Genomic DNA, 27915 nt, shown 5'->3' on the forward strand with positions numbered 1-27915 from the left:
GAGCCAGAGACAGATGAGAGCAAAGAGACAGGAGCCAGAGACAGATGAGAGCAAAGAGACAGGAGCCAGAGACAGATGAGAGCAGAGCAGAGAGAGAGACAGGAGCCAGAGACAGATGAGAGCAAAGAGACAGGAGCCAGATACAGATGAGAGCAGAGCAGAGAGAGAGACAGGAGCCAGAGAGAGAGGACAGTAGACAGACAGGAGTCAGAGAGACAGGCAGGATCTAGGGGAAGTCAGTTGTGTGAGAGGTAGAGATGGGAATGTGAGGAGCCGCTTCTTTATATGCACATTGGGAACTTGTATCGACAGGATCTAATGAGCTCAGGCCTCTGTATCCGGGGGAATATGTTAGGGTCGCAGCGCCCGTGATTTGCCTGGAACGCAAAGTCCTGATTTGATTGCTCGATCAGGCTATAGAGCCGTGGAACGCATAACCCGGAAGAAGGTGAAGACTAGGCGTGCCCTGTACTTTACCGGAAGTCTCCTTTCCTGCATTGCCTGCGGGGACAGCACCGGCTTTAGGGTAGGTGCCCAGGAGGACCCTGTTGTATAGATATAATGCGAGCTGTGCTGGGGGAGGAGCCACACAGGTAAAGGGGAGGAGCCCCTGACAGGTAAAGGGGAGGAGCCTAAGGGACTGACATCTTAATAGGAGTAGACAATGAATGGCTGTAGGAGGGGCCTGAGAAAGTGACAGTTTAAGAGGAGGGGCCTGATAGACAGAAGCGAGTGAGGAATATATATTAGCTGAAAAGTCATAATGATGGTGCAGTGATGTCATAATGGTGGTGCAGTGATGTCATAATGATGGTGCAGTGATGTCACTGGGGTGAGGACATGTGCATGCTGGTGCTGTGCCCGTGTAGTCTGGCGTATGGTCAATGTAGGGTGTGTACTATGTCACAGCTTCTCACCCTGCTACTCTATATCAGGACAGGTGCAGCATGGCAAGAAGCCACATGTCCACAGGCCGTGTACAGCCCAGCCACGTGGTGGAGGAGACTCTCAGTAACATACAATGTGCTCCAGAACAAGATGGAGACTTCCTAATCCCGAGCCTTCCTCCTCGGCAGCCGCCCCACCACAGGCAGCCTTCCTCTATGGCTGGAGGAAGCAGAAGTCGTATGGTGGATCACAGTAAACAGTCCAGCCTGGACTTAGCTTTATTTTCGGTCCCGAGCCCCATGTACTGTTCAAGGTGTAAAAAGATGTTTGCCACCAGTGAAGCGTATAAGCAGCACGAGCCAATGCACGTGTTACACAGCAAGCTGTATCCCTGTACAGAGTGTGGCAAGTATTACCGGCACAACACCGCTCTAGTGATCCACCGGCGGACACACACCGGGGAGAAGCCATACCTCTGTACCGAGTGCGGGAGGTGCTTCAGCGCCAGGTCCAGCTTGGTCACCCATGGGAAGATACACTCCGGAGAAAAGCGATACTCCTGCTCCGAGTGCGGGAAGGGTTTTACCAAAACGGACGACCTCTTCAACCACCAACTAGTGCACTTCCGGGAGAAGAAGCACATCTGCGGGGACTGTGGGAAGTGCTTTAACATGGAGTCCGAGCTGACGGCCCATAGGAAAATCCATCCTGCGGAAGAACTTTTTCTGTGTTCTGTGTGTGGCAAAGACTTTACCCAGTACTCCAAGCTTCTGCGGCATCAGCAAAGGCACCCAGCTCCCCCACCCGTCTTCATCACCAGTGAGAAAATGTTGAAGGATCAGGAATCCTAAAACTGGAGACTGCCCCATGCATGTACAGATTTCCATATGTTATTCTACAAATATAACTAAAAATAGATCTTTGAAAAGATCCTAACCCTAACCTGGCCATAGAGCTGCTTAAAGAGGACCTGTCACCTAACTTTTCGGCACCAGGAGCTGCTTACTAAAGAAAGCAGCTCCTAGTGCTTGATCAAACGCCGCAGTGTTAGAGTGATAGCGTTACCGGAAACCTCCGGTAACGCTATCAAACACTCCGGCGGGGTACAATGTAATAATTGGACTGCAAAGCTGTCCGATGTATTCATGAGGGGGCGGTCCGAGGCGCTGCCTTTTCCCCGGACCGCCCCGCTCGCTCCATAGGCCGTCCCCTAGCCACGCCACAACCCCACCCCCCTCATGAATACATCGGACAGCTTTGCGAGCTGTCCGACAATTACATTGTACCCCGCCGCAGTGTTATATAGCGTTACCGGAGGTTTCTGGTAACGCTATCACTCTAACACTGCAGCGTTTGATCAAGCACTAGGAGCTGCTTACTTTAGTAATGAGCTCCTAATGCCGAAATTATGGGTGACAGGTCCTCTTTAACTGCCCAGGCCTGTTTAAGCACAACACAGAGTACGGAGCTTGGAGCAGATGGCTCTGCGTCTTGTCCCGTAATTGCAGCTCAGCTCCCACTGTCACCCTCAAAAACCGCACTAGGAGATGTTACTAAAGTAAGTAAGCTCCTAGTGCTACAACAAACACAGCGGTATTACAACGATAGCGTTATTGGAAACCTCCGATAACGCTAACAAACACTGCTGCGCTGTACACTAGAAACGCCATCCCACTCTCAAAGCTGTCCAGTGTATTTATGAGGGGGCAGTCCAAAGCGCAGCCTCTTCCCCGGACCGCCCCGCCCTCTGCATAGGCCAGAGGTGACTCCTTTGCGCCATCTTGTTTTTTCTGTTTTTTGGACTTGTTTGATTTATTTTAGAGGTCAATATATCAGGCAGCTGAGTCTATGGGCACGGTCACACGTTCATAACGCGAGGCTAGCGCACAGGGGGCGGGCCTCGGCCTCATAGCATATGCATTTCCAGGGAAACGCATGCGATTGATAAGGCCGACGGCACATGTGGCGTTTTGAACTTGTTTTTGGGCCATTTTTAAGCAGTCCGTTAAAAAACGCATGCGTTTTCAAAAAACACGTGCGGTTTAAAAATGGGTTCAAAGCGCCACGTGTGACGCCGGCCTAACCTGATCGCATGCGTTTCTCTAAAAACGCATATGCGATCGTGCCTCTGCCTGTGCGCTAGCGTGAATGCAACACTAGCGGAACGCGTGACCATGCCCTCTGGGGTGTTTTTAATTAAAAGTCACACAAAAGTCTTGAACTCTTCTTCAACTTCTTCTTCTGCTAATTTTTCCTACTCCTGGTCAGGAATGGAGTTTATTTGTAACTTTTTATGCACAATTTGTGCCAAAATTTTCATACCTTCACATTTAGGCTCAAATATATCAAATGTGCCGTATAAAGTAGCGAAAAATAAAAGAAAAGAGATAAATGACCCCCTATATGTTCATGGGTGGAGTGACAACATGGATGAAGCTAGTGAAATGTTACACTGAGGGCGCGTTCACACGATGTGTTGCGTCACGTTTATTGATGCATTTTTGACGCGTTGCAAAAGCTTCAGCCTTGAACAAATGCTGAGGTAACATTCCACTGCATCTGCTAAAACGCAATGTAACCTCAGCATGTGATCAAGGTTGAAGCCTTTTGAATGCATCAAAAACACATTAAAAAAACGTGATGCAACGCACCGTGTGAACGTGCCTTGAGGCTGCCTACCCACAAGTGATTGACATACTGAACTTGGTTCAGCAGTTCATTTGCCTGCTAACTCCTGCACAGGGTCAAATTCTCAAATTACTTTCTGCAGTATAAACATTCTCAACAGAAATACAATGGGGCAGATTTACTTAACCGGTCCTGTCACGATCCCCGAGGTGCGCTGTCCGACGAAGATGAAGTCCAGCGCAATTCACTAAGATCGTGCGCCCGAGTTCCTGCATGTGTCGCTTCCCCGCTCAGGTCCGCCGGAGTTCACCTTCTTCTTCCCGGTGCATGTAAGTGCATTGGTTTGCGACACAATTTGAATTTTAAATCCCGCGCTTAGTCCGAATCAGTCAGGTTGTCCGACGGCCACGCCCCCCGATTTGTGTCGCATGAAAGTTGACGCGATTGTGCCAAAATCCGATCGTGTGCGCCAAAAACCCCTGTTAAAAGCGCCGCAAATCAGAAATAGTCAGGAAACCCGCCGGAAATGCGGTCTGCGGACCCTTAGTAAATGAGCCCCAGACTGTGGATGATTAATATACTGAGAAACTTTGTTTTTCTTTTATTATACAGAACAAACTGAATTTAGAAACTTCCAGATTTCTGTCATTCCCTGTAAATCTCCAGAGTTCTCAGTGAAAGGCTCCATCGTCACTGTCATCTTCATGTGGTGGTTTTGATCAGTTTTTTGTTTTTTTTTGGTTTCCTCTGTGAGTTTCTGTCTGTACAAACATAATAAATGTATTTCTCACATCACATCCTGTCAGTAGATACGTAGTACAGAGAGGGATTGGGTAGATAATGATGACTCATAACCTGGAAAACAGAAAATAAGAAACTTTTTCTATAAAATCGAAGGGTGGTGTCACACGTGGCGTTTTGAACACGTTTTTAGTCCATTTTTAGTCATGCGTTTTCAGCCTGTTAAAATGCTTGCGTTTTTTAAAAAAAATTAGCCGTTTTTGTCCGTTCTTAATTAAGGTAATTTGGAAAACTGGACAAAAATGGACAAAAAAAAAACGCACTTGTTTTTACGGACTGAAAACGCATGACCCATTGAAGTGGGTTCAAAACGCCATGTGTGACACCACCTTAAGGTCGGTGGCACACGTGGCGTTTTGAACCCGTTTTGGGGCCGTTTTTAAGCAGTGCGTTAAAAAAACACTTGCGTTAAAAACACATGCGTTTTTTGACAGGTTTTACCAACTATCTTAATTAAAACGGGTCAAAAACGCATGCGTTTTTTAATGGACTGCTTAAAAATGGCACCAAAAAGGGTTCAAAACGCCACGTGTGCCGCCAGCATTATTCTGATTCATTTGATACTTTATAAGAAGATAATCAATGTCTCCATTTACCATTACGTTGTATTGAAGATTCTACTTTCCATAGACAGCAGTGGACTTAATGGTTATGTTTCTGCCTTCCAAACACCGGGTCGGTGGACTGAATATCACAGTACTAGTTTTCAGGCTCTGTCCAGCCCGGCGGAAGGTATGTGCTGGGACATCAGCTCTGCTGAATACAGTGAAAGTGGAGAGAGCCGGCAGGCGCAATGTAATGATGTCATCCTTGCGCGTCGGCCTCACTGCAGAGGAGAGGAGGAGCTGTTGCAGGGGAGAGGAGGAGCTGTTGCAGAGGAGAGGAGGAGCTGTTGAAGAGGAGAGGAGGAGCTGTTGCAGAGGAGAGGAGGAGCTGTTGCAGAGGAAAGGAGGAGCTGTTGCAGAGGAAAGGAGGAGCTGTTGCAGAGGAGAGGAGGAGCTGTTGCAGAGGAGAGGAGGAGCTGTTGCAGAGGAGAGGAGGAGCTGCTGCAGAGGAGAGGAGGAGCTGCTGCAGAGGAGAGGAGGAGCTGTTGAAGAGGAGAGGAGGAGCTGTTGCAGAGGAGAGGAGGAGCTGTTGCAGAGGAGATGAGGAGCTGCTGCAGAGGAGAGGAGGAGCTGTTGCAGGGGAGAGGAGGAGCTGTTGCAGGGGAGAGGAGGAGCTGCTGCAGAGGAAAGGAGGAGCTGTTGCAGAGGAAAGGAGGAGCTGTTGCAGAGGAGAGGAGGAGCTGTTGCAGAGGAGAGGAGGAGCTGTTGCAGAGGAGAGGAGGAGCTGCTGCAGAGGAGAGGAGGAGCTGCTGCAGAGGAGAGGAGGAGCTGTTGAAGAGGAGAGGAGGAGCTGTTGAAGAGGAGAGGAGGAGCTGTTGCAGAGGAGAGGAGGAGCTGTTGCAGAGGACAGGAGGAGCTGCTGCAGAGGAGAGGAGGAGCTGTTGCAGGGGAGAGGAGGAGCTGTTGCAGGGAAGAGGAGGAGCTGTTGCAGGGGAGAGGAGGAGCTGCTGCAGGGGAGAGGAGGAGCTGCTGCAGGGGAGAGGAGGAGCTGCTGCAGGGGAGAGGAGGAGCTGCTGCAGGGGAGAGGAGGAGCTGCTGCAGGGGAGAGGAGGAGCTGCTGCAGGGGAGAGGAGGAGCTGCTGCAGAGGAGAGGAGGAGCTGCTGAAGGGGAGAGGAGGAGCAGCTGAAGGGGAGAGGAGGAGCTGCTGCAGGGGAGAGGAGGAGCTGCTGAAGGGGAGAGGAGGAGCAGCTGAAGGGGAGAGGAGGAGCAGCTGAAGGGGAGAGGAGGAGCTGCTGAAGGGGAGAGGAGGAGCAGCTGAAGGGGAGAGGAGGAGCTGCTGCAGGGGGATTTCGTGTATTTTTTATTTTACTGTGGGGGCGCAATAACAAAGGAAGCTGTTGGGGAGGAGGGAGCTCAATAAGAGGGGAGCTGCTGGGGGTCACTATAAGGGTGATGCCACATGTGGCGTTTTGAACCCGTTTTTGGTCCGTTTTTAACCCGTTAACGCTCTGCGCCGTAGCTCTACGGCGCAGAGGTATAGGGAATGTATGAAGAGGGCTCACGGGCTGAGTCCTCTTCATACAAAGGGGGTGGTTGTTGCATATTGCAGCAAACCCCCACCGCTAATAACCGCGGTCGGTGCTTGCACCGATCACAGCTATTAACCCTTTGATTGCCGCCGGCGACTTTAAAAGACGGTGGCGATCGGTTACCATGGTAGCCTCGGGTCTTCGTTTGACCCGAGGCTTAATGGCTTCTGCAGATTCGTTACAATGAGCCAGTGGCTCATTGTAATGAATGAGCTGCAAAAATGCCATATAAAGGCGGTCCCCTACTTAAGAACACTCGACTTACATACAACCCCTAGTTACAAACGTACCACTGGATATTGGTAATTTATTGTACTTTATCCTTAGGCTGCAATAATCAGCTGTAACAGTTATCACAGGCGTCTACAATGAAGCTTTAGTGTTAATCCTGGATCTTATGACAATACAACATTTTTAAAATCCAATTGTCAAAGAGACCAAAAAAGTTCTGTCTGGGATTACAATTAGAAAATGTACAGTTCCGACTTACATACAAATTCAACTTAAGAACAAACCTACAGACCCTATCTTGTATGTAACCCGGGGACTGTATTGCAATACAGAAGTATTGCAGTATATGGTAGGAACGATCTGACCATCTAGGGTTAATGTACCCTAGATGGTCTAAGAATTAGTGAAAAAAAAAGTTTAAAAAAAGTTTAAAAAATAAAAAAAATTTAATAAAATATAAAAAATTCAAATCACCCCCCTTTCGCTAGAACGGATATAAAAAATAATAAACAGTAAAAATCACAAACATATTAGGTATCGCCGCGTCCCAAAATGCCCGATCTATCAAAATTTAAAACCGGTTATGGCCGGCGGTGACCTCCGAGACGGGAGATGTCCAAATGTCCGAAATGCGACTTTTACACCTTTTTACATCACATAAAAAATGGAATAAAAAATTATAAAAATGTCGCACAGACCTCAAATGGTAGCAATGCAAACGTCGCCTCATTACGCAAAAAATGACACCTCAAACATCTCCGTGCGCCAAAGTATGAAAAAGTTATTAGCTTCAGAAGATGGCAAATTTTTTGAGTTTTTTTTACAATTTTTCCACATTTGGAATTTCTTTTCAGCTTCGCAGTACACGGCATGGGTGGAGACACACATGGCGTTTTTGGGCCGTTTTCAGATCGTAAAAAACGCATGCGTTTTTTTAAACCGCATGCATTTTTGACAGGTTTGACCAATCATCTTAATTCAAACTGCTCAAAAACGCATGCATTTTTTACGATCTAAAAACGCACTAACTAAAAACGCCCCAAAAACGCCACGTGTGTCTTCAACCTGAGGGTGCGTTCACACGTTCCGCTATCGTCGCGTTCATAACGCGACGCTAGCGCACAGTGGGCGGGGCTCGGGCCGATCGCATATGTGTTTCCCGGGAAACACATGCGATTAATAACCCGATCGCATGCGTTTCTCTGGAAACGCATATGCGATCGCCCCAAACTCTGCCCCCTGTGCGCTAGCGTCGCGTTATGAACGCGGCGCTAGCGGAACGTGCCCTAAGGGTGAAGACACACATGGCGTTTTTGGGGCGTTTTTAGTAGAGCGGTTTTAGATTGGAAAAAAACACATGCGTTTTTTGAGCAGTTTGAATTAAGATAATTGGTCAAACCTGTCAAAAACGCATGCGTTTTTCACGATCTGAAAACGCACTAACTAAAAACGACCCAAAAACGGCCTATAAACGCCACGTGTGTCTTCACCCATAGGATATATTCAAACTGCCGTTGCCCGCTGGGAGAGGAGGAGGAGGAGGTGAGCGCAGCTCACCCCTGCCCCTCTCCATAGGGATACAGGGCGCACGGCGCCGTACTATGGAGAAAGATAGGACAGGTCCTATCTTTTTTCCGGGTACGGAGCGGTACGGTGCCGCACGTGTGCTGCACCGTACCGCTCCCGTAGGGCGCCGTGCGCCCATTGCCGTCTATGGAGGACGTATATCGGCCGTATATATACGTCCTCCATACGGTAGTGTGAATGTAGCCTAAGAGCGGGAGCTGCTTGGGGGTACAATAAGTGAGTGAGCCGCTGGGGGGCTTTAATACCGTGTGAGAGGGAGGTGGAGGCACTAAAGGGGAGATTATACTGTGTGTGTGTGTGTGGGGGTGTGGGTGGGTGGGTGGGGGGGTTGTAATGGCATAAACCTTTGCCTAGAAGAGTCCATTGTATATTTGTTATTTATTATTAAAGGCCTCTTTAGATTTTTGGTGTTGCAAGACTTATTTTATATATATTGTAAAGGATTAGTATCCGCATCATTATGCCATACATTATCCAGCCTTACACAAAAGTACTGGTGCAATGCCTTAAGGTATAACCTGGACTAGCCCTTTAAATATGCTTTTGTTGCCCCTAGCAACATATCACTGCTCTCCTTTCCTACAATGCATTCACAAAATGAAAGCAGCGCTGTGATTGGTGTTCAAGAGCAACACAGGCGGCTTTTCCACCAGGTCAGGGATTGGGACAGACATCCAGTCCTGACTCCAAAATGTCCAAATTACACGTGCCCTGTGCGCCGCCGGCTCCTCCGCCATGACTGCACGTCCGGGGCGGGGCCTCGTCAACGTCACTGTAGCTGGAACGCAAACCCGGAAGAAGTTGTTGGCAGCAGCAGGTATCACTTCCGGTCCGGACTGCTGCTTCAAAGAAGAGAAAGGAGAAGCGCGATCCTAAGAAATCAGAGCTATAGCAAGGTGAGGACGGAGTCAGAGGTCACCACTGTACATTATACTGTTATTACACTACCGGGATATAATGTACTGCTGCGCTGTATACAGCTATTATACTGCACTATACATTATATAATACTGTACATTATACTGTTATTACACTACCGGGATATAATGTACTGCTGCGCTGTATACAGCTATTATACTGCACTATACATTATATAATACTGTACATTATACTGTTATTACACTACCGGGATATAATGTACTGCTGCGCTGTATACAGCTATTATACTGCACTATACATTATATAATACTTTACATTATACTGTTATTACACTACCGGGATATAATGTACTGCTGCGCTGTATACAGCTATTATACTGCACTATACATTATATAATACTGTACATTATACTGTTATTACACTACCGGGATATAATGTACTGCTGCGCTGTATACAGCTATTATACTGCACTATACATTATATAATACTGCAATTATACTGTTATTACACTGCAGGGATATAATGTACTACTGCACTGTATACAGCTATTATACTGCACTATACATTATATAATACTGTACATTATACTGTTATTACACTGCAGGGATATAATGTACTACTGCACTGTATACAGCTATTATACTGCACTATACATTATATAATACTGTACATTATACTGTTATTACACTACCGGGATATAATGTACTACTGCACTGTATACAGCTATTATACTGCACTATATATTATATAATACGGTACATTATACTTTTATTACACTACCGGGATATAATGTACTGCTGGGCTGTATACAGCTATTATACTGCACTATACATTATATAATACTGTACATTATACTGTTATTACACTGCAGGGATATAATGTACTGCTGGGCTGTATACAGCTATTATACTGCACTATACATTATATAATACTGTACATTATACTGATATTACACTGCAGGGATATAATGTACTGCTCGGCTGTATACAGCTATTATACTGCACTATACATTATATAATACTGTACATTATACGGATATTACACTGCAGGGATATAATGTACTGCTGGGTTGTATACAGCTATTATACTGCACTATACATTATATAATACTGTACATTATACTGATATTACACTGCAGGGATATAATGTACTGCTCGGCTGTATACAGCTATTATACTGCACTATACATTATATAATACTGTACATTATACTGATATTACACTGCAGGGATATAATGTACTGCTCGGATGTATACAGCTATTATACTGCACTATACATTATATAATACTTTACATTATACTGTTATTACACTACCGGGATATAATGTACTACTGCACTGTATACAGCTATTATACTGCACTATACATTATATAATACTGTACATTATACTGTTATTACACTGCAGGGATATAATGTACTGCTGCGCTGTATACAGCTATTATACTGCACTATACATTATATAATACTGTACATTATACTGATATTACACTGCAGGGATATAATGTACTGCTCGGCTGTATACAGCTATTATACTGCACTATACATTATATAATACTGCAATTATACTGTTATTACACTGCAGGGATATAATGTACTACTGCACTGTATACAGCTATTATACTGCACTATACATTATATAATACTGTACATTATACTGTTATTACACTGCAGGGATATAATGTACTGCTCGGCTGTATACAGCTATTATACTGCACTATACATTATATAATACTGTACATTATACTGTTATTACACTACCGGGATATAATGTACTACTGCACTGTATACAGCTATTATACTGCACTATATATTATATAATACGGTACATTATACTGTTATTACACTACCGGGATATAATGTACTGCTGCGCTGTATACAGCTATTATACTGCACTATACATTATATAATACTGTACATTATACTGTTATTACACTGCAGGGATATAATGTACTGCTCGGCTGTATACAGCTATTATACTGCACTATACATTATATAATACTGTACATTATACTGATATTACACTGCAGGGATATAATGTACTGCTCGGCTGTATACAGCTATTATACTGCACTATACATTATATAATACTGTACATTATACTGATATTACACTGCAGGGATATAATGTACTGCTGCGCTGTATACAGCTATTATACTGCACTATACATTATATAATACTGTATATTATACTGTTATGACACTACAGGGATATAATGTACTGCTGGGCTGTATACAGCTATTATACTGCACTATACATTATATAATACTTTACATTATACTGTTATAACACTGCAGGGATATAATGTACTACTGCACTGTATACAGCTATTATACTGCACTATACATTATATAATACTGTACATTATACTGTTATTACACTGCAGGGATATAATGTACTGCTCGGCTGTATACAGCTATTATACTGCACTCACCATTATACAATACTGTACATTATGCTGTCATTACACTACCGGGATATAATGTACTGCTGCGCTGTATACAGCTATTATACTGCACTATACATTATATAATACTGTATATTATACTGTTATTACACTACAGGGATATAATGTACTGCTGGGCTGTATACAGCTATTATACTGCACTATACATTATATAATACTTTACATTATACTGTTATAACACTGCAGGGATATAATGTACTACTGCACTGTATACAGCTATTATACTGCACTATACATTATATAATACTGTACATTATACTGTTATTACACTGCAGGGATATAATGTACTGCTCGGCTGTATACAGCTATTATACTGCACTCACCATTATACAATACTGTACATTATGCTGTCATTACACTACCGGGATATAATGTACTGCTGCGCTGTATACAGCTATTATACTGCACTATACATTATATAATACTGTACATTATACTGATATTACACTGCAGGGATATAATGTACTGCTGCGCTGTATACAGCTATTATACTGCACTATACATTATATAATACTGTACATTATACTGTTATTACACTGCAGGGATATAATGTACTGCTGCGCTGTATACAGCTATTATACTGCACTATACATTATATAATACTGTACATTATACTGTTATTACACTGCAGGGATATAATGTACTGCTGGGCTGTATACAGCTATTATACTGCACTCACCATTATATAATACTGCAATTATACTGTTATTACACTGCATAGATATAATGTACTGCTGGGCTGTATACAGCTATTATACTGCACTCACCATTATATAATACTGTACATTATGCTGTTATTACACTGCAGGTATATAATGTACAATCTAACGAATAGGGTCAGGAAAGAAGGGGGGGGGGGGGGGGCTGGACAGTCCACTGCGTGTAGTGGATTATTCCTGTAATTGTGATGGAGCCCCCACTCCAGAGTACCGCACCACAACAGTGCCACAAAATTACACAAATGAAAACCAAGATTACCTTCCCAGAGGGAAGGAGAAGAGGGCACTGAGGGCCTCTGGGGAGGTGGTCTTCCCGGGCGGTGGAACACATTCACGATTTAGGTAAGGAGTGGTAGCTTAAATCAAGGGTCCTTGGTGTGTAAACAAACAACATACCAGGCACCAGTTGCTCATTGTGTACACCGGTACTGGTCACGAACAACTTCTATGGGAACCAATCCTGTTGGCCATCTGCTACCATATTTCTATATATACATATAACATAGTTCCACCTTGCCCATTGGTAGACCGCCCTTTTCTGTTTCTGTGCCTCACCACCCTGTATTATACTGTATCCTGTGCACCTCCTCTACAGTGAGGCCACATTCGCTGTCTTCATGGTTTTTTAATGGCATTATGTATTGTTGTATTAATAAAGGATAATTTTGACATTTTAAAATTGTGTATTGTATCAGTGCCCTCTTCTCCTTCCCTCTGGGAAGGCAATCTTGGTTTTCATCAGGGATATAATGTACTACTGCACTATACATTATATAATACTGTACATTATACTGTTATTACACTGCAGGGATATAATGTACTGCTGCGCTGTATACAGCTATTATACTGCACTATACATTATACTGTTATAACACTGCAGGGATATAATGTACTGCTGGGTTGTATACAGCTATTATACTGCACTATACATTATACTGTTATTACACTGCAGGGATATAATGTACTGCTTGGATGTATACAGCTATTATACTGCACTCACCATTATATGATACTGTATATTATACTGTTATTACACTACAGGGATATAATGTACTGCTGCGCTGTATACAGCTATTATAATGTATAGTGTAGTATGATAGCTGTATACAGCGCAGCAGTATTGCCCAAACATGTGGCTGTAGAGTAGCAGGGGGCGTCGCTAAGCCAAGTGATGGGTGTTTTCATATATTTGAAAAGGTCACGTGGAGTAGCTGTTCCCCAAGGGTGGTGGGGGGGGGGGGGGACTGCTCCTTTCCAGACCCTCCCATTTGGCAACTGCCTAGTCACACAGCAGATGCTAATGAAAGGTACAATATAACATATCTTTTTTTTCTGTAAAACCAATTTTTAATACAAAAACACTTTGGCAGTGTATGCACTATGCTCTGTGGGGACTGGGGGAGGGCTAAAAATGGGTCTCCTGGTGACAGATTCCCTTTAAGGCACACACTAGATGTTAGAAGAGCTATTCTTGTCTATCTCAGATTAAGAGAACTAAAACATTCCAAAAAGACAAGAGTCTATTCACACAGTTCGCAGGAAAGAACAAAGGGAAAAAGGTTTCCTGTTCCGCCATTGCTAGATGGCTCAAAGATACAATTTCTAAGACTTCTAATTACAGGATCTTGATCTTCCTAAGGAAAGCTTACAGAACAACAAGCCTGGTGGGATTTGAAAGATGGAATTCTTATCTTTAATATTACACAAAAAGCTTGTATCTAGGTGCTATAAAACCAAAGATGGGGGCTTCTGAACTGACACTACTGTCCACTAAACTTAACTAATTTAATGTGAACATAATGTGAGAAGAGTCATATTTGCCTGACTTTGGAGGAGATTTTTTTTATAGGTAAATGTGGGAGATTTCATATAAAAGAGGGAATTCTAGAAAGGACATTTCATCCCCGACCAGAGTTTAGTGGGGTAAAATCTGATGAGTGAATATGGTTAATTAGTTTTTTCATAGAAGGCATATATTTCTGTAAAAATGTAGGTTTTGGTGTAATCCTAGCTATTTATGGGTAGGTCTGATTTTTAGAAGAATTTGCAGATGATGACATAGTGTAGGCTCAGAACATGTGGTAATCCTGGGAATGGGAATCCTGCACACCACGATCGCTTGTACTGTGTACATTGTGTATAAGACTCTGCCTGTGATGGGCTTTGGTGACATTGAGCTGCGCTTCATGCATTTATTTCAACCAAAGTTCCAAAGGTGCAAGATTGTAAGTGTTAAACTATTAAAAAACAGATATTTTGATTTCTTCTATCCTTCTTGATTTTTTTTTTTTTGTAAAGACGGTGCACATTGACTTGGATATGATTTTAAGTGTAAAATGTGTAAACTTATTGATTCGAGTATAAGCCTAGGATGGGAAAAATAGAAAGCGAGGCAGCACCCCTGGAAAAATAAGGTGTTTATCCATGAATCGCCCATGGTGGATGAATCCACAAGGGGTGATTCATGAATAAACGCCTTATTTTACCAGGAGTGCTGCCTCGCTTTCTATTTTTCGGATTACTCTTGCTTACCATTTGAGTCGGGTTCGCTGAGGCTTGCACCTGCATCGGGGTTTATTATCCATTTATATCACTGTGCTGCTCTACTCTACAGTTTTTTGGCCTAGGGTGGGAAATACAGACCCTACAAAATGCCCAGCGGCCTCCCAACAGTAAAGAAAATCAACAAATTGTAAAAACACCTACCTTATATACTCGAGTATAAGCCTAGTTTTTCAACACAAAATTTGTGCTCAAAAACCCTAACTCGGCTTATACTCGAGTCAACTAAAAAAATAAAGTCAAAACTCACCTTTCTTACATCACCTGTAGGTCCTCTTCTGTCTGGGACAGTCTGAGACAGAAGAGGACCTATGGGGGACGTCGGAAAGATGAGTACAGTATTATTTTTTTTCCTACTACAGGGGCTGGGCAGGCTGTATGCTACAGGGGCTGGGCAGGCTGCATACTACAGGGGGCTGGCTGGCTATATACTACAGGGGCTGGGCAGGCTATATACTACAGGGGCTGGGCAGGCTATATACTACAGGGGCTGGGCAGGCTGTATGCTACAGGGGGCTGGGCAGGCTGTATGCTACAGGGGGCTGGGCAGGCTGTATGCTACAGGGGGCTGGGCAGGCTGTATGCTACAGGGGGCTGGCAGGCTGTATGCTACAGGGGCTGGGCAGGCTGTATGCTACAGGGGCTGGGCAGGCTGCATACTAGAGGGGGCTGGCTGGCTATATACTACAGGGGCTGGGCATGCTGTATACTACAGGGGGCTGGCAGGCTATATACTACAGGGGGCTGGGCAGGCTATATACTACAGGGGGTGGCAGGCTGTATACTACAGGGGGTGGCAGGCTGTATGCTACAGGGGTTGGGCAGGCTGTATGCTACAAGGGCTGGACAGGCTGTATGCTACAGGGGTTGGGCAGGCTGTATGCTACAAGGGCTGGACAGGCTGTATGCTACAGGGGCTGGGCAGGCTGTATGCTACAGGGGCTGGGCAGGCTGTATGCTACAGGGGCTGGGCAGGCTGTATGCTACAGGGGCTGGGCAGGCTGTATGCTACAGGGGCTGGGCAGGCTGTATGCTACAGGGGCTGGGCAGGCTGTATGCTACAGGGGCTGGGCAGGCTGTATGCTACAGGGGCTGGCAGACTATATACTGGGAGGCTGTAACCAATGCATTTCCCACCCTCGGCTTATACTCGAGTCAGTAGGTTTTCACAGTTTTTTGTGTTGAAATTAGGGGTTTCGACTTATACTCGGATCGGCTTATACTCGAGTATATACGGTATTTATACTCTCCTCTCTTCCTCTTCATCTTGATCATTGATGATTAGGCAAAGAATCAGGAGCCTTGGTTGGTCTAATTTTCAGTAACGGACCTTTGTAAATGTAGTGACAGTTGTTCCGGCAAGATGTCTGGTGAATTACTACTATGTATCGATTAATTTCTTTCCCTCAGTCGCACAAACACCGTGACCAGGACTGTGGAGTCCGTCATCAGACTTCTGACACCGACGTCTCAATTTCCCTAACTCCAACTCCACCAAAATGGTCACCGACTCCTCAGCCCTAAATGTGACTAGTAAAAGTAGTTGTGGTGACATCTTGTAGTAGGGCAATGTCATGAAAAGGAACTTCATAACCAGCTGTGTGCTTATCTGAAGAGCAAGCGGGGCCTGTGGTTGAGGCAGAAGAAGCGAAAGATGAGGTGGTGATAAATGGACCCTGCACTTGGGCTAATATGTTCACCTTCCACACGGCGTAATAGTCATTGGCTCATATTTATTAAAGTGTTTGCCCTAAAAGGAATGTGCAAACTGCTTGTACATGTGTTTATAAAGTGTCTGCGCCAGTTTTATGTCGCGGCTGCTCTGTGTCGCAATACAGAAAAAATGTGCACCTAAAGGGCTGTTGGCACTTAGGGTACATACACAAGCGGTATGTCCGCCGTACGGGCATACCGCCATGTGCTGGAGAGGAGGAGGTGACCCCTCCTCGCTCCATAGAAAACAGCGGCTCACAGCCGCACACCGCGAAACGTAGAGCATGCTCTATCTTTTTGCGGTGTGCGGCCCGGATCGGTGCCACACATGTGTGCCACCGGATCCCGGTGCGGCCGTATGTCCGTCCCCGCAGACGGCCATGTGAATAAGCCCTTAGTCGGAGTTTGCACCACATTTATATCCGACGAGCTCCACAATTCTGCAGCATGAAGAACGTGCACCAAAAAAAAAATGGTGCGGACTTCCCGAGCAGTTCAGGGGCGCCAGATTCATGCAAACCGTGAGCCAGTTTTGATTAATCACAGCACCAGGACCCACATATGGCAACTCTGAGATGGTGATATTATGGATTTCACCGACTTAAAGGGTTGTACTGAAGTGTGATCGAAGTTAAAATTTAGGAAGAAAATCTTGATATACAAACCCACAAAGAGTATCCCCTGAGTGTTTTCTGGATAACCTGATTTCATTGGTCTTCATTCACATTCTCTCTGCTCGCTACCTTGAGTTGACAGAGGACACATCGACGGAGACGGATGAATCCTAAACTCGAAGGAATTAAGACCATGTGAATATACTTGCTGTGTGTTTGGGAGTTCCCCTACAAGCGACAACGCTCAAGCTTTCCTGATGATTGTATTGTCATTGCATGTCTTGCTTTTTTGTCCATCTTTTTGAGTTGCCTTCTTAACCCCCAACATTTTTTTTAATAAATCTTAATGTAAAAAAAATATATAAAAGGACAATAGGAAATTTGGTTGAAATTTAAAAAAATATATTTATTTTGACCTGCATTGCACCCTTCCTTGGTTGAACTTGATAGACAAGTGTCTTTTTTTTCAATCATATAAACTATGACTATGAATTACTCGCTTACTTCCTGACCCTAGTCACAAGCCTTTCACACAGCCAAACCAGATCCCTACACTGTACTGAAGAGACACAACCACATGGAAACAGCGCTGTCTACAGTTGGGAATCTGTTCCTTCTGGAATAAATATACTGGTTTGGTGTAATCTCGCATCATGTTTTTAGGGTTCTTGTAAGTCATGCTTGGGGCTTACAGGGGGGGGGGGGGGGCTGCCTTTCAAGGTAGCAAAAGGAGGTTGTTTTCTATTTCGGAAAACATATTTGCTTATTTCCCAGACTACCCACCATGAGGTCTCATTGCAGGTTCAGAGAATGGTCAACGGGAGATCATCAAACATTTAAAATCTACAGTATGAAACTTACGAGGACCATCACAGCACAGCGGGCAAAGGACCTTAAAGGAGCAGGAGATATGATCGTACACCCGTACACCCACCCCAGACCCACCGTAATCGACAATGTGTGTTCATATACTCGTTCTCAAATGAAACAGCGCCCGTGACATAAACCAATCATATGTAGTCATGGGTCTGGAGTTAAAGGACATTTACCATCAGATTTACTGATGGTAGATGTCCCAAACTTACTTGCTTGTCCCGTTTGTCAGGGGCTGATCTTGTTTTTATGAAGTCCTGAAACATCGGTATTGTTCTAAAAAAGATTTTTTAAAGATATTGAAATGATCCGGAGGCATTTAGGACTACATCACTGACCGCCTCCTGTTAATATATGCACGACCCCCCTGTGTTCATAGCACCTCAACCTGCCTCCGATAGTGACGTCAGCGGAGCGGTGGACGGAACCATGCAGCATGAACACGGAGTGGAGGTGCATATATTAGCAGGAGCTGGAGCTGAGAGGCATTCAGGTGACGTAGCACTGAGCACCTTTGGCTCATTTGAATATCTTCATAAGGTCTTTTTTTAGAACAATGCCAATGTCACAGGACTTCAAAAAAGAAAGATCATCCACTGACAGAATGGACAAGAAAGTAAGTTTGGGACATCCAGCATCAGTAAATCTGATGGTAAAAGTCCTTTAAAGGGAACCTGTCACCAGGGACCTCATTTTCACTAAAGACAGGTTGCAGGAGCCCATGACACCTGCAGTGCACATCTGCCTCTCTGCCTTTTCTAAGCATTTGCATTACAATATAATTGTGTGTTATAACTTACTCTTGCACCCTGACAAAATCCTGGGGTAGTCACAGGGGTTGGACTTTGGTTTGGAAGCATTTAAAAAAACATGTGACTTGGCTTTGTTACTCACTCCTCAGAGTTTGGCCCCCACCTTTGTACTCCTATACAGCTCCTCCTCCTGCTCCTTCTCAGAGGTCACATCCTGGTCAGCCTGACCTCAGTGGGGGAGGGAGGAGCTGTACAGGAGCACAAAGATGGAGGCTGTCTGCAGCTCAGACTAATCACATGTTGTTTTTTGAAATGCATCCAAACTAAAGCCCAACCCCTGTGACTACCCCAGGATTTTGTCAGGGTGCAAGAGTAAGTTATAACACACAATTATATTGTAATGCAAATACTTAGAAAAGGCAGAGAGGGAGATGTGCACTGCAGGTGTCATGGGCTTTTACAACCTGTCTTTAGTGAAAATGAGGTCCCTGGTGACAGGTTCCCTTTAAGGTACTGGATAATGTAGGAACATTACCATTATAAATACTTACCTTATTTTTTTTCTAACAGGAATGTTCATCACGAATCTGGAAGACATCATTACTTTCTTAAGTTGGCCATTGCTCCAAGAAGATAAAAGAGGGCGAGCTCCTGCTTAGATGTGATGGGAACTGCAACAGAGGGAGGAAAAAAACAACTGAATATTTCCAATAAACAGACAGACTATGAAGGAACAGATCACAGCCGAGCCGGGTTGTAGAAGGAGCCCTTCAGTCCTTTGTCAAAACACTGATCATGAACAGAACATCTCCTGTACGGACATTAATAAAGAACGTCTTACAAGACGGAGAAAGCCTTCCCGATGTCACACATCCTACCCCAAAATATGGAGGAAGCCTATCGGATTGTATTCCGCATCAAACTTCTCATATTAAGAAGGAACCCGCCTTCCAGGATGGAGACAACCTCCCAGACACCAACATTTCTACTAAACAAGATCTGTCATCTGATATTAAGGAAGAACCTATAGAAGGGACCCGCAGAGACCCAAATATTACACGATATTCTTCTCCTTGTATTAAAGAGGAATCTGCTTCATATTATGAAGGAAGCATCCCACATCTGATAGAACATTCTCCTACTTATGCTAAGGAGGAAACCACTGTGTTTAGAGGAAATTCCACGGACCACAAGTCTGATGCAACCAGATGTCATACTCCATATCCATCGAGTGAAGTGAAGGAAGAGTTAGTGTCTTATGTTGAAGGATCTGTCAAAGATACAACCGGCAACACAGCCACCGATCATACAGACCTGTGCCGGCCCAGCCAAATTAAGGAGGAACAAGGAAGTTCTAGCAGTGTTCAGGAACCCGTAGATCCTAGTAAAAAAGTATCAAGTGTTGAAGGAAAACTTTCCGGCAATAATGTTCACTCTTTTACCATTACAGGAGAGTATTTTGAAGGAATTGAAGGGAAAAAGAAGGCCTCGGAAACTTCTTCTTCTGCTTCTTCATCCCTCGAACCGTCAAAGACCACCTACACCTGCCCGGTATGTAAGAGAGGTTTTAATAACCATGGTAATCTCGTGAGACATCGGGAGACACACAAAGGAAAAAAGATGAGCTGTGTGGAGTGTGGCGCTGACTTCTGTAATAAAACGGATCTGTCCGCGCACATACGAACACACAAAACCAGCAGAAGTCTGTACTGCTGGGAATGTGATAAAGTATTCGCCAGCAACTCGCATCTTATTATCCATGAGAGAATTCACACAGGAGAGAAGCCATTCTCTTGTACCGAGTGCGAGAAGCGTTTCTCCAATAAATCCAATCTTGCCGAACACATGAGGGTCCACACGGGATCAAAGCAGTTCCGTTGCACAGTGTGTGGAAAATCGTATGCACGGAAAGACAACCTTGTCAGCCACCAGCGGATTCATGAAGTAGAAGTGACCTTCACGTGCCATAAATGTGGTCGTAGCTTCGTGGATGAGCACAAGTTTGTCCGACATCAGAAATTTCATACGATGGACAGACCCTTTCCTTGCAGCCTGTGCGCGAAACGTTTTCTCCATAAGGCTCTTCTCCTTAGGCATGAAAGGACACATATTGGTGTGAAAACATTGGTGTGTCCAGTCTGTGGGAAGGGTTTTCTGAAACAAAGTGACCTGGTGAAGCATCAGAGGTCTCACACCGGGGAGAGACCTTTCGCTTGTATTGAATGTGACAAGTGTTTCGGCACAGGGTCCGGTCTAATAAACCACAAAAAAATCCACACCAGCGAAAAGCCGTTTGTGTGTCCGGAGTGCGGCAACAGATTTAAGCAAAAGAACAACCTTGTGCGACATCAGAGAGTCCACAATGTGCAGAAACCATACACCTGTGCCGACTGTGGGAAAGGATTTACCACCAAGTCCAACTTTAACATCCACCAGAGAATTCACACTGTGAGGAGACAACTCTCCTGCCCGCGGTGTGGAAGACATTTCCCATATAAAAGCAAACTGAAGGAACACCTGGAAAATCACCAGGAAAGCACCGGAGACTTTGAGGTTTAACATGTTCCTCTGTCCACATGAAGATTATCCGAGACGTTACTTCCCGTAAAATCCCATAATGATGGACTATTTAGTCAATCAGTCCAAAAATGGCTGGAAAACTTCATTATCCAAAAGGGATTTTAACCCCTTAGTGTTACATGTTGAAAGACCTGAACTCTCAGTGGAAGCTGCACATTTTGACGGATGGCAGCCGGATTTATCCTAAACTTTTACCAGTTCCTTGTCTTGTATTACTGACATTGCAGTCTGAACAATGGCTCCGAATGCCTGCTGTATAAAAGGAAGGTCCAAAATACCTCCCAAACCAATACTAGTGCCATGTAGAGGCCATTAACAGGGGAGAAACATGTCTTTGTATCCACCCAGCAAGCAGGGATAATCTTAAATTTAAAGTGAACCTGTCACCAGGAATGTGAAGGATTGTTTAGCTGGTGACCACTTCCAATAGTCTATTAAAATGCTTTTGTCAGCATTCTGAATAATTGCAGTACTTGATAAAGCTTTATTTCACATTGCCTAGCTCCGTGCCAGCAGCGTGTGCTGAGTCCCAGGGGAGGGGCCACAACTGCCTGTGTGTGCCTGCAAGCCTATGCATTCTTCCTCTCCTCTACACCATCCCATTGATCTGCATGAGTGTGGAGGTGAGGAGACTGATACCTCCTTCCTAGGGACTCATGCTGCTAGCAGGGAGCCAGGAAATAAAGCTTTATGAAGTACTGAAATGACTCAGAATGCTGACAAAAGTATTTTTAATATCAGCATAACATAGACTATTGAAACCTGCCACCAGCTAAAAATCACATTCCTGCTGACAGGTTTTTGTTCATGGATAGAAAAATTAAATGGGGACAGGTCAGATTTGCCTTAAGTCGCATCCACAAATGCTCCACCTCTTCTCTGGAATGGTCGCCACTTTAGAGGTTTCTCTGCCTCTGTCACAGCTGTTTGTAGGTAAGTTACGGACACCTTTATTACACGTGTCGATTGATTTGCTGGTTCCTGTACCGCACTGTAATTATTTGAGGAGGAATTTTAGACCTGACACACAATACTGCATTGGTATGACCCATAGGACAGTCTTCTGTGATGACAATAAATTTGTTTCTTATGATGAGCATTTGTCGCTGGATCCAACTCTGAACATATGTAAAATAAAGCAGGTCAAATCATAACCCAACAGCAAAAATGTGTAAAAAAAAAAAAGTGTGTGTGTGGGGGGGGGGGGATATTAGGTAATTTACAAATCTACATCTATTTACAGTTCTGTCCCTCCTTTTACCTCATCGGTCAGACATTCCTGTCCATAAAATGGCTGCAAATGGAGGGTCATGTGGTCTTCTCTGTCCGCGAACAATCACCCTGCCAGGACCTGAATAGTATAGGTCCTGGCAGGGTGATTGCTCATGGACAGATGGAGATCACATAACCCGCCATCTGCAGCCATTTTATGGTCAGGAATCTGTGGCTGATGAGGTAAATGACAGGAGACTTCACTTTACATATCAAGAAAGCGGAGCAGAACTATTCATAGATGTATATTGGTAAATTACCTAATAAACTATTACTACTTTTAGAAATGAGTGGAAAGCATTGTTCATGTCCAATGTCTACTGTACATTATTGTTATATTGGAATGGCTTGTGGAAAAGTAATGATCAGGAATACAACTTTGAAAACCTTGCTGGTTTGGAGAAAGTTAAATATATTCTTACTCGGTCAGGTCTCTTAGAGGGAAAAGTTCTTACAGTTATCTACTGGCTTGCCTCAGTCATTAGAAGTCTACATCGGTCTATAGGCTACGATCTGATGACTGCCAAAAAGGATGCAATTTTTAGGAGGATGAGTGGCACATCAGAACTTTCTCGTCTTGAAGGGGTTGGCCATCTTGATCTTAAATCATTTTAATTGTGCCCATTTGATTTAAATAAAGTAGCCCCCCCCCCCCTAGTGCGAGTATCGAGCAATAAATCCGCCCGTTTAGGTCTCTTCTCTTTCTCCCTCTTGCACCCCGGGATGGTGCCTCAGTAGATGGGATCAGTCGGGCTCCATCTTCTCTGTGTTTCGGAGCTGTGCCTCCGCTCACTGATTGGAAACACAACTGTGAACACTCCAAACAGAAGACGAGAGAAGATGGAGGAGCTGCTGAATCACATCGGAGATTTGGGACAACGCTGGAGAATTCCTTATGAAGCTAGGTGACAAAAATCATTGTTGGCCTGCCCAAAATAATTAAAGTGGCCTTTCCCCTTTTAAGTGTATATTCATGTAGGGATTATGATTCTCCCAAGTCTGAATTCAAAACAAAAATATGAAATGTCGAATGGTTTATACATCATCACGGGACATCCACATATAGAAGGGTGTGGATGAAGGTACCATATCCATCACGAGACTATGGTACCTGTAAAACTATTGTATGTTGCCCTATATATAAGCAGCAACTTTGAGCGAAATGAGGTCCACCAACCACGACTGGTTTGATCCATGACACCAATATCCAACAGTCTTATCCAGGAAGGCTGGGCGAACTTGGAAATCTCAGTTTGTTACATCTGGTTTGGTTTTCAACCTTGGGACCACATAGCTATTACACACTTCTCTTGTGAATATGGGGATAAATATTGTTTATGTGACTGTAAAGAAAAGTTGTTTTATTGGAGTGGACCTTAAGGATGAGCGTTGTATCATGGATTTTCTTGATAATCTTCTTGCCGTGTTGTGATTTTGCTACGAAACGTCATCTCCATGTGAACATCTGGGATGTGTGTTGCACCTGAGACAGAGTTTAGAGGATCGTAGATATAAGAAAGATGTATCTCAAAGCTTCATAAGCCATATGTATTAATTGCTCTGTGTTTTATCATCCAACAGATCGATGGCTAGAAATCTGACCCATCACATTTTCATCAAGATTAAGTAAAGTGTCAAATATCCTCTGGAGTTACATACGGAACAAAACCTAAAAAAAACTGGCAAAAAGTAAAAGGGACATGACAACTGAACTCAGGATAGTCGAGACGGGCCCATCGGATCTAGTTATGGAAGAAACTCCTCATGTTAAGGAAGAGGACTTCAGTCTGTCTACTAGGTATACACCACGATCCGCTTCTCATATTAAGGAGGAACCAAATTCATGGGAGGATGGAGATCTAAAATACAATAATCTTGGTGTACAGTATTCCACTGCTAATGGAAAAGATAAACCCATCTCCAGGATGGGAAACCTTGTAGACCTCAGCACATCTACAAACAACCAACATCATTTAACTCATTTGATTAAGGAACAAACCTCTTGTGATGAGAAAAACTTGACAAATCCTGGCATCTATACATCCATTAATCAATGTTCACCTACTCAAGTTAAGGAGGAACCACCCTCGTGGACAGAAGGAAATGTTACAGACACCAGCATTTATACACCCACTAATCATACAGAACAAATTACATCTCATATTAAGGAGGAACCAGCCTCAAGTGAAGAAGGTAACCTCACACAGTCCGGCACTTGTGCACTACCTGACCTATCGCAGCAATATCTACCAACGGAGATAAAGAAAGAATCGGTATTATGTGAAGAAAGCGATCTGGTGAAAAATGAGATTTGTGCCTTTGCTTATACTGGAGAATACTTAGAAAGTAATGAGGCTTCTGTAGGTATCGACAGATCCCCACAACTAGAACATGCCAATAAATGCATAAAATTTACATCTTCACCTTCCCAAACTACAAAGACAATGTATGCATGTCCTGTGTGTCAGAGAAGCTTCAGCAATCATGGAAATCTTGTAAAGCATCGAGACGCCCACAAAGGAAAGAAGCCCACGTGTTCTATCTGTTGGGAACAGTTTCTCTCTCAGTCCGAGCTCTTGATACACCAGATCCAATCTCACAAGATTGACAAATCTATGGGAGACTTTCGAAGAGCACGAAAGTCAACGTGCTCAAAGTGTCGAGCTAAGTTTTCCTTAAAGTCCGATCTTTTGGCCCATATGAAGGGCCATAAAATTGAAAACTACCTTTCTTGCTCCCAATGCAATAAGCAGTTTTCTTGTACCTCTCAACTCATCATACACGAGCGAATCCACACTGGAGTGAAACTGTTCACTTGCTTAGAGTGTGGAAAACCATTCTCCAACAAATCGAACCTGTCCGAACATAAAAGGACCCACACTGGGCCAAAACCATTTTTCTGCTCACGGTGTGGCAAGTGCTTCTCTAGAGAAGATGACCTCATCGGCCACCAGCAGCAACACGAGGGGGATGAGACCTTCACGTGTTCCTACTGTGAGAGGCATTTTGTTAGTGAACACAAGTTTTTGAGACATTTGAAATTTCACGCCCCAGAAAAGCCTTTTTGCTGTTCTGATTGTGGAAAAAGCTTTACCTACAATGCTGCTTTTCTCCGACACCGGTGCTGTCAGGCGGATGAAAAGCCAAACCTCTGCAATTCATGTGGAAGATGCTTCGTCCATCATTGGGAACTTGTGAAGCATCTGAGACTACACACTGAAGCGAAACCGTTTTCGTGCTCCAATTGCGGCAAAGCTTTTAGGACAGAATCGGGGCTTGTAAACCACAGAAGGATCCACAACACTGAGAGGCCGTTTGAGTGTACGGAGTGTGGAAGCCGCTTCAAACAGAAAAACCATCTTGTCGTTCACCAAAGAGTCCACACTGGAGAGAAGCCATACACTTGTCCTGACTGCAGTAAAACATTCATCACAAAGTCAAACTATAACATGCATCGTAAAATCCACACGGTGCGACGTCAGCTCTCCTGCATACAATGTGGTCAACATTTTCCTTATAAGATACAATTAAAGGAGCATTTAAAGAGTCACGGCACAAAGGAATGAGAGACGATATCCATGCGTAAAGTTGTTTGTTCTCCCTTTTTTTTGCGTATGTTTCTCCTTGGTATTCTGTTTTACTTCCACTCTCCAAGGACGTACCGAAAGTCAAGTATTTAAGCACAGGAAAAGGAGTGTTACCATAACGCTGTTATTTGGAAGTAGTTACCATATAAGGTGCAAAGCCGCCTCAGCACAGATGCTAATCCTGGGCCTTGCTGATGAAAAGCAGTTCCAGTGAGGCAAACGTAAAGTAAAAAATTTTGTCCATATTGGAAAAAACTGAGATTCAAAACCTGTGCACATGGAAAGAAACTCCAGTAACGCGTTTCAAACTCAGCTTTGTTCTTAGTTAGCGATGAGCGAGCACTAAAATGCTCGGGTGCGCGTTATTCGAGACGAACTTTTCCCGATGCTCGAGTGCTCGTCTCGAATAACGAACCCCATTGAAGTCATTGGGAGACTCGAGCATTTTTCACTGAAAAAACACATTGAAAGGAGAACACTAAAGAAGATGTTTTCATTGAAAGAACACAGTGAAGAACACATTGCAGATGTTTCCGTACATCTGCAGTGTGTTCTTCACACATATTGTTTTTCACATACTATTGTGAAGAACACCGTTCGGCACATGTGTCTTCGGATAAGTTAGCAGATGTACAGAACATCTGCAATGTGTTCTTCACTGTGTTTTTTCACTTAAATGATCCTGTGTTCACTGTTTTCATTGTATTCTTCACTGTTCTTCACGGTGTTTCCTTAATTAAATGCTCGATCTCGAGCAGGGGAAATACCCATCCGAGCAACGAGCCGTTTCGAGTATGCTAATACTCGAACGAGCATCAAGCTCGGACGAGTATACTCGCTCATCTCTAGTCTTAGTCATTCGAAACGCGTTAATGAAATTTCTTTAATCTTTGGACATGTTTTGGACCAAAAAAAAACTTTGCACTTTTATATTTGCCTCGCTAGAACTACTCTTCTTGTGGCTTTTCATCTGTACTGAAAATAAATTGTGATCTCAACAGAGACCAAGTGCAGTGGAATATCTTGCTGCTGTGCAGTATAAGCCAAGGGGGAGTGAAAGCGTTTCTTAACTTTCAACGAAAATTTTGTAAATCAATTGTTCTGATCATAATGGACTTTGTAAAATACTTCATTATAGAAATCTGTTCCTGTGTCTTTTACTTATTTAAGCAGTTTGTGTAAATCAGTTTTCAGTCCTGCATCCGCTGATCCAGCTGAGAGATAAGGAGAAACTCATAGTGTCTAATAACTCCTTACAGACAGTCCCAGGATAGCCTAGTCTCCTCAGAGACCTAAATCATCTAAGGGAAATATCTTCTAGGCAGGGAAACAATTAATTATTAGCCTTCTTATCTGTCTGAAGTGGAAGGACATAAGGCTTTCAGAAACACAGCTCACCGCTGGAGAAAGAGGGGGGGGAAAAAGACAGAGAAGCTGTTTTAGTTAATGAAATATATTTCAAAGTTTACTATTATCATCTGCTCTATTCATGGCTGAAATGATAAAAAATAGCTTCAAAGGTTTAGTCACTTTTTCTCTAAAAAATGCAGCCCAGTTACTGCAGGACGAGCATTGTTAGTCGTGATTAAGATATTAAATGTCTGTGCTTTCTACATACATTTGTATTATT

The 27915-nt window shown here is 43.8% G+C and overlaps 3 protein-coding genes across 9 annotated transcripts; 2 read left to right on the top strand and 1 right to left on the bottom strand.

Annotated features, from left to right (window-relative positions):
• LOC140106143 (uncharacterized) lies at positions 1 to 4311 on the top strand. Of its 3 annotated transcripts, XM_072130402.1 has the most exons (3): positions 614 to 832; positions 941 to 1761; positions 4129 to 4311. In XM_072130402.1, exons 1-2 carry the CDS (start codon positions 822 to 824, stop codon positions 1737 to 1739), a joined length of 810 nt encoding a protein of 269 aa, XP_071986503.1. In that variant the 5' UTR covers positions 614 to 821; the 3' UTR covers positions 1740 to 1761; positions 4129 to 4311. The 3 variants fall into 3 exon arrangements, with proteins under 3 accessions (XP_071986505.1, XP_071986504.1, XP_071986503.1); XM_072130404.1 differs by lacking the exons at positions 614 to 832; positions 4129 to 4311 and adding an exon at positions 1 to 526; XM_072130403.1 differs by lacking the exons at positions 614 to 832; positions 4129 to 4311 and adding an exon at positions 2 to 526 and having other exon boundaries at positions 936 to 1761.
• On the bottom strand, positions 4245 to 18360 carry LOC140106458 (uncharacterized). Its single transcript, XM_072130904.1, has 3 exons — positions 18307 to 18360; positions 4914 to 6023; positions 4245 to 4371 (listed from the first exon to the last, which is right to left on the bottom strand). Exons 1-2 carry the CDS (start codon positions 18358 to 18360, stop codon positions 4935 to 4937), a joined length of 1143 nt encoding a protein of 380 aa, XP_071987005.1. The 3' UTR covers positions 4245 to 4371; positions 4914 to 4934.
• LOC140106062 (uncharacterized) lies at positions 9029 to 27915 on the top strand. Of its 5 annotated transcripts, XR_011850705.1 has the most exons (4): positions 9029 to 9166; positions 18023 to 18179; positions 19417 to 22359; positions 24280 to 24397. XR_011850705.1 is itself a non-coding variant. In XM_072130255.1 (2 exons), the coding sequence occupies exon 2, from the start codon at positions 19642 to 19644 to the stop codon at positions 21403 to 21405; it is 1764 nt and encodes a 587-aa protein (XP_071986356.1). In that variant the 5' UTR covers positions 9029 to 9166; positions 19417 to 19641; the 3' UTR covers positions 21406 to 22581. The 5 variants fall into 5 exon arrangements, 3 of the variants coding, with proteins under 3 accessions (XP_071986356.1, XP_071986354.1, XP_071986355.1); XR_011850704.1 differs by lacking the exon at positions 18023 to 18179; XM_072130255.1 differs by lacking the exons at positions 18023 to 18179; positions 24280 to 24397 and having other exon boundaries at positions 19417 to 22581.

Source organism: Engystomops pustulosus, chromosome 11 (assembly GCF_040894005.1).
Source record: "Engystomops pustulosus chromosome 11, aEngPut4.maternal, whole genome shotgun sequence".
In the NCBI taxonomy this organism is placed as follows: Eukaryota; Metazoa; Chordata; class Amphibia; order Anura; family Leptodactylidae; genus Engystomops; species Engystomops pustulosus.

What these genes read in the sequence shown, in the direction of transcription:
- LOC140106458 (XM_072130904.1), bottom strand. Translation starts at nt 18,360, where the DNA reads ATGTTTCAGGACTTCATAAAAACAAGATCAGCCCCTGACAAACGGGAC. An exon ending in CTGACAAACGGGACAAGCAA is followed by an intron (nt 6,024 to 18,306) that starts GTAAGTTTGGGA and finishes TCTCCCCTTCAG; the next exon opens with CAGCTCCTCCTCTCCTCTGC.
- LOC140106062 (XM_072130253.1), top strand. Translation starts at nt 24,399, where the DNA reads ATGACAACTGAACTCAGGATAGTCGAGACGGGCCCATCGGATCTAGTT.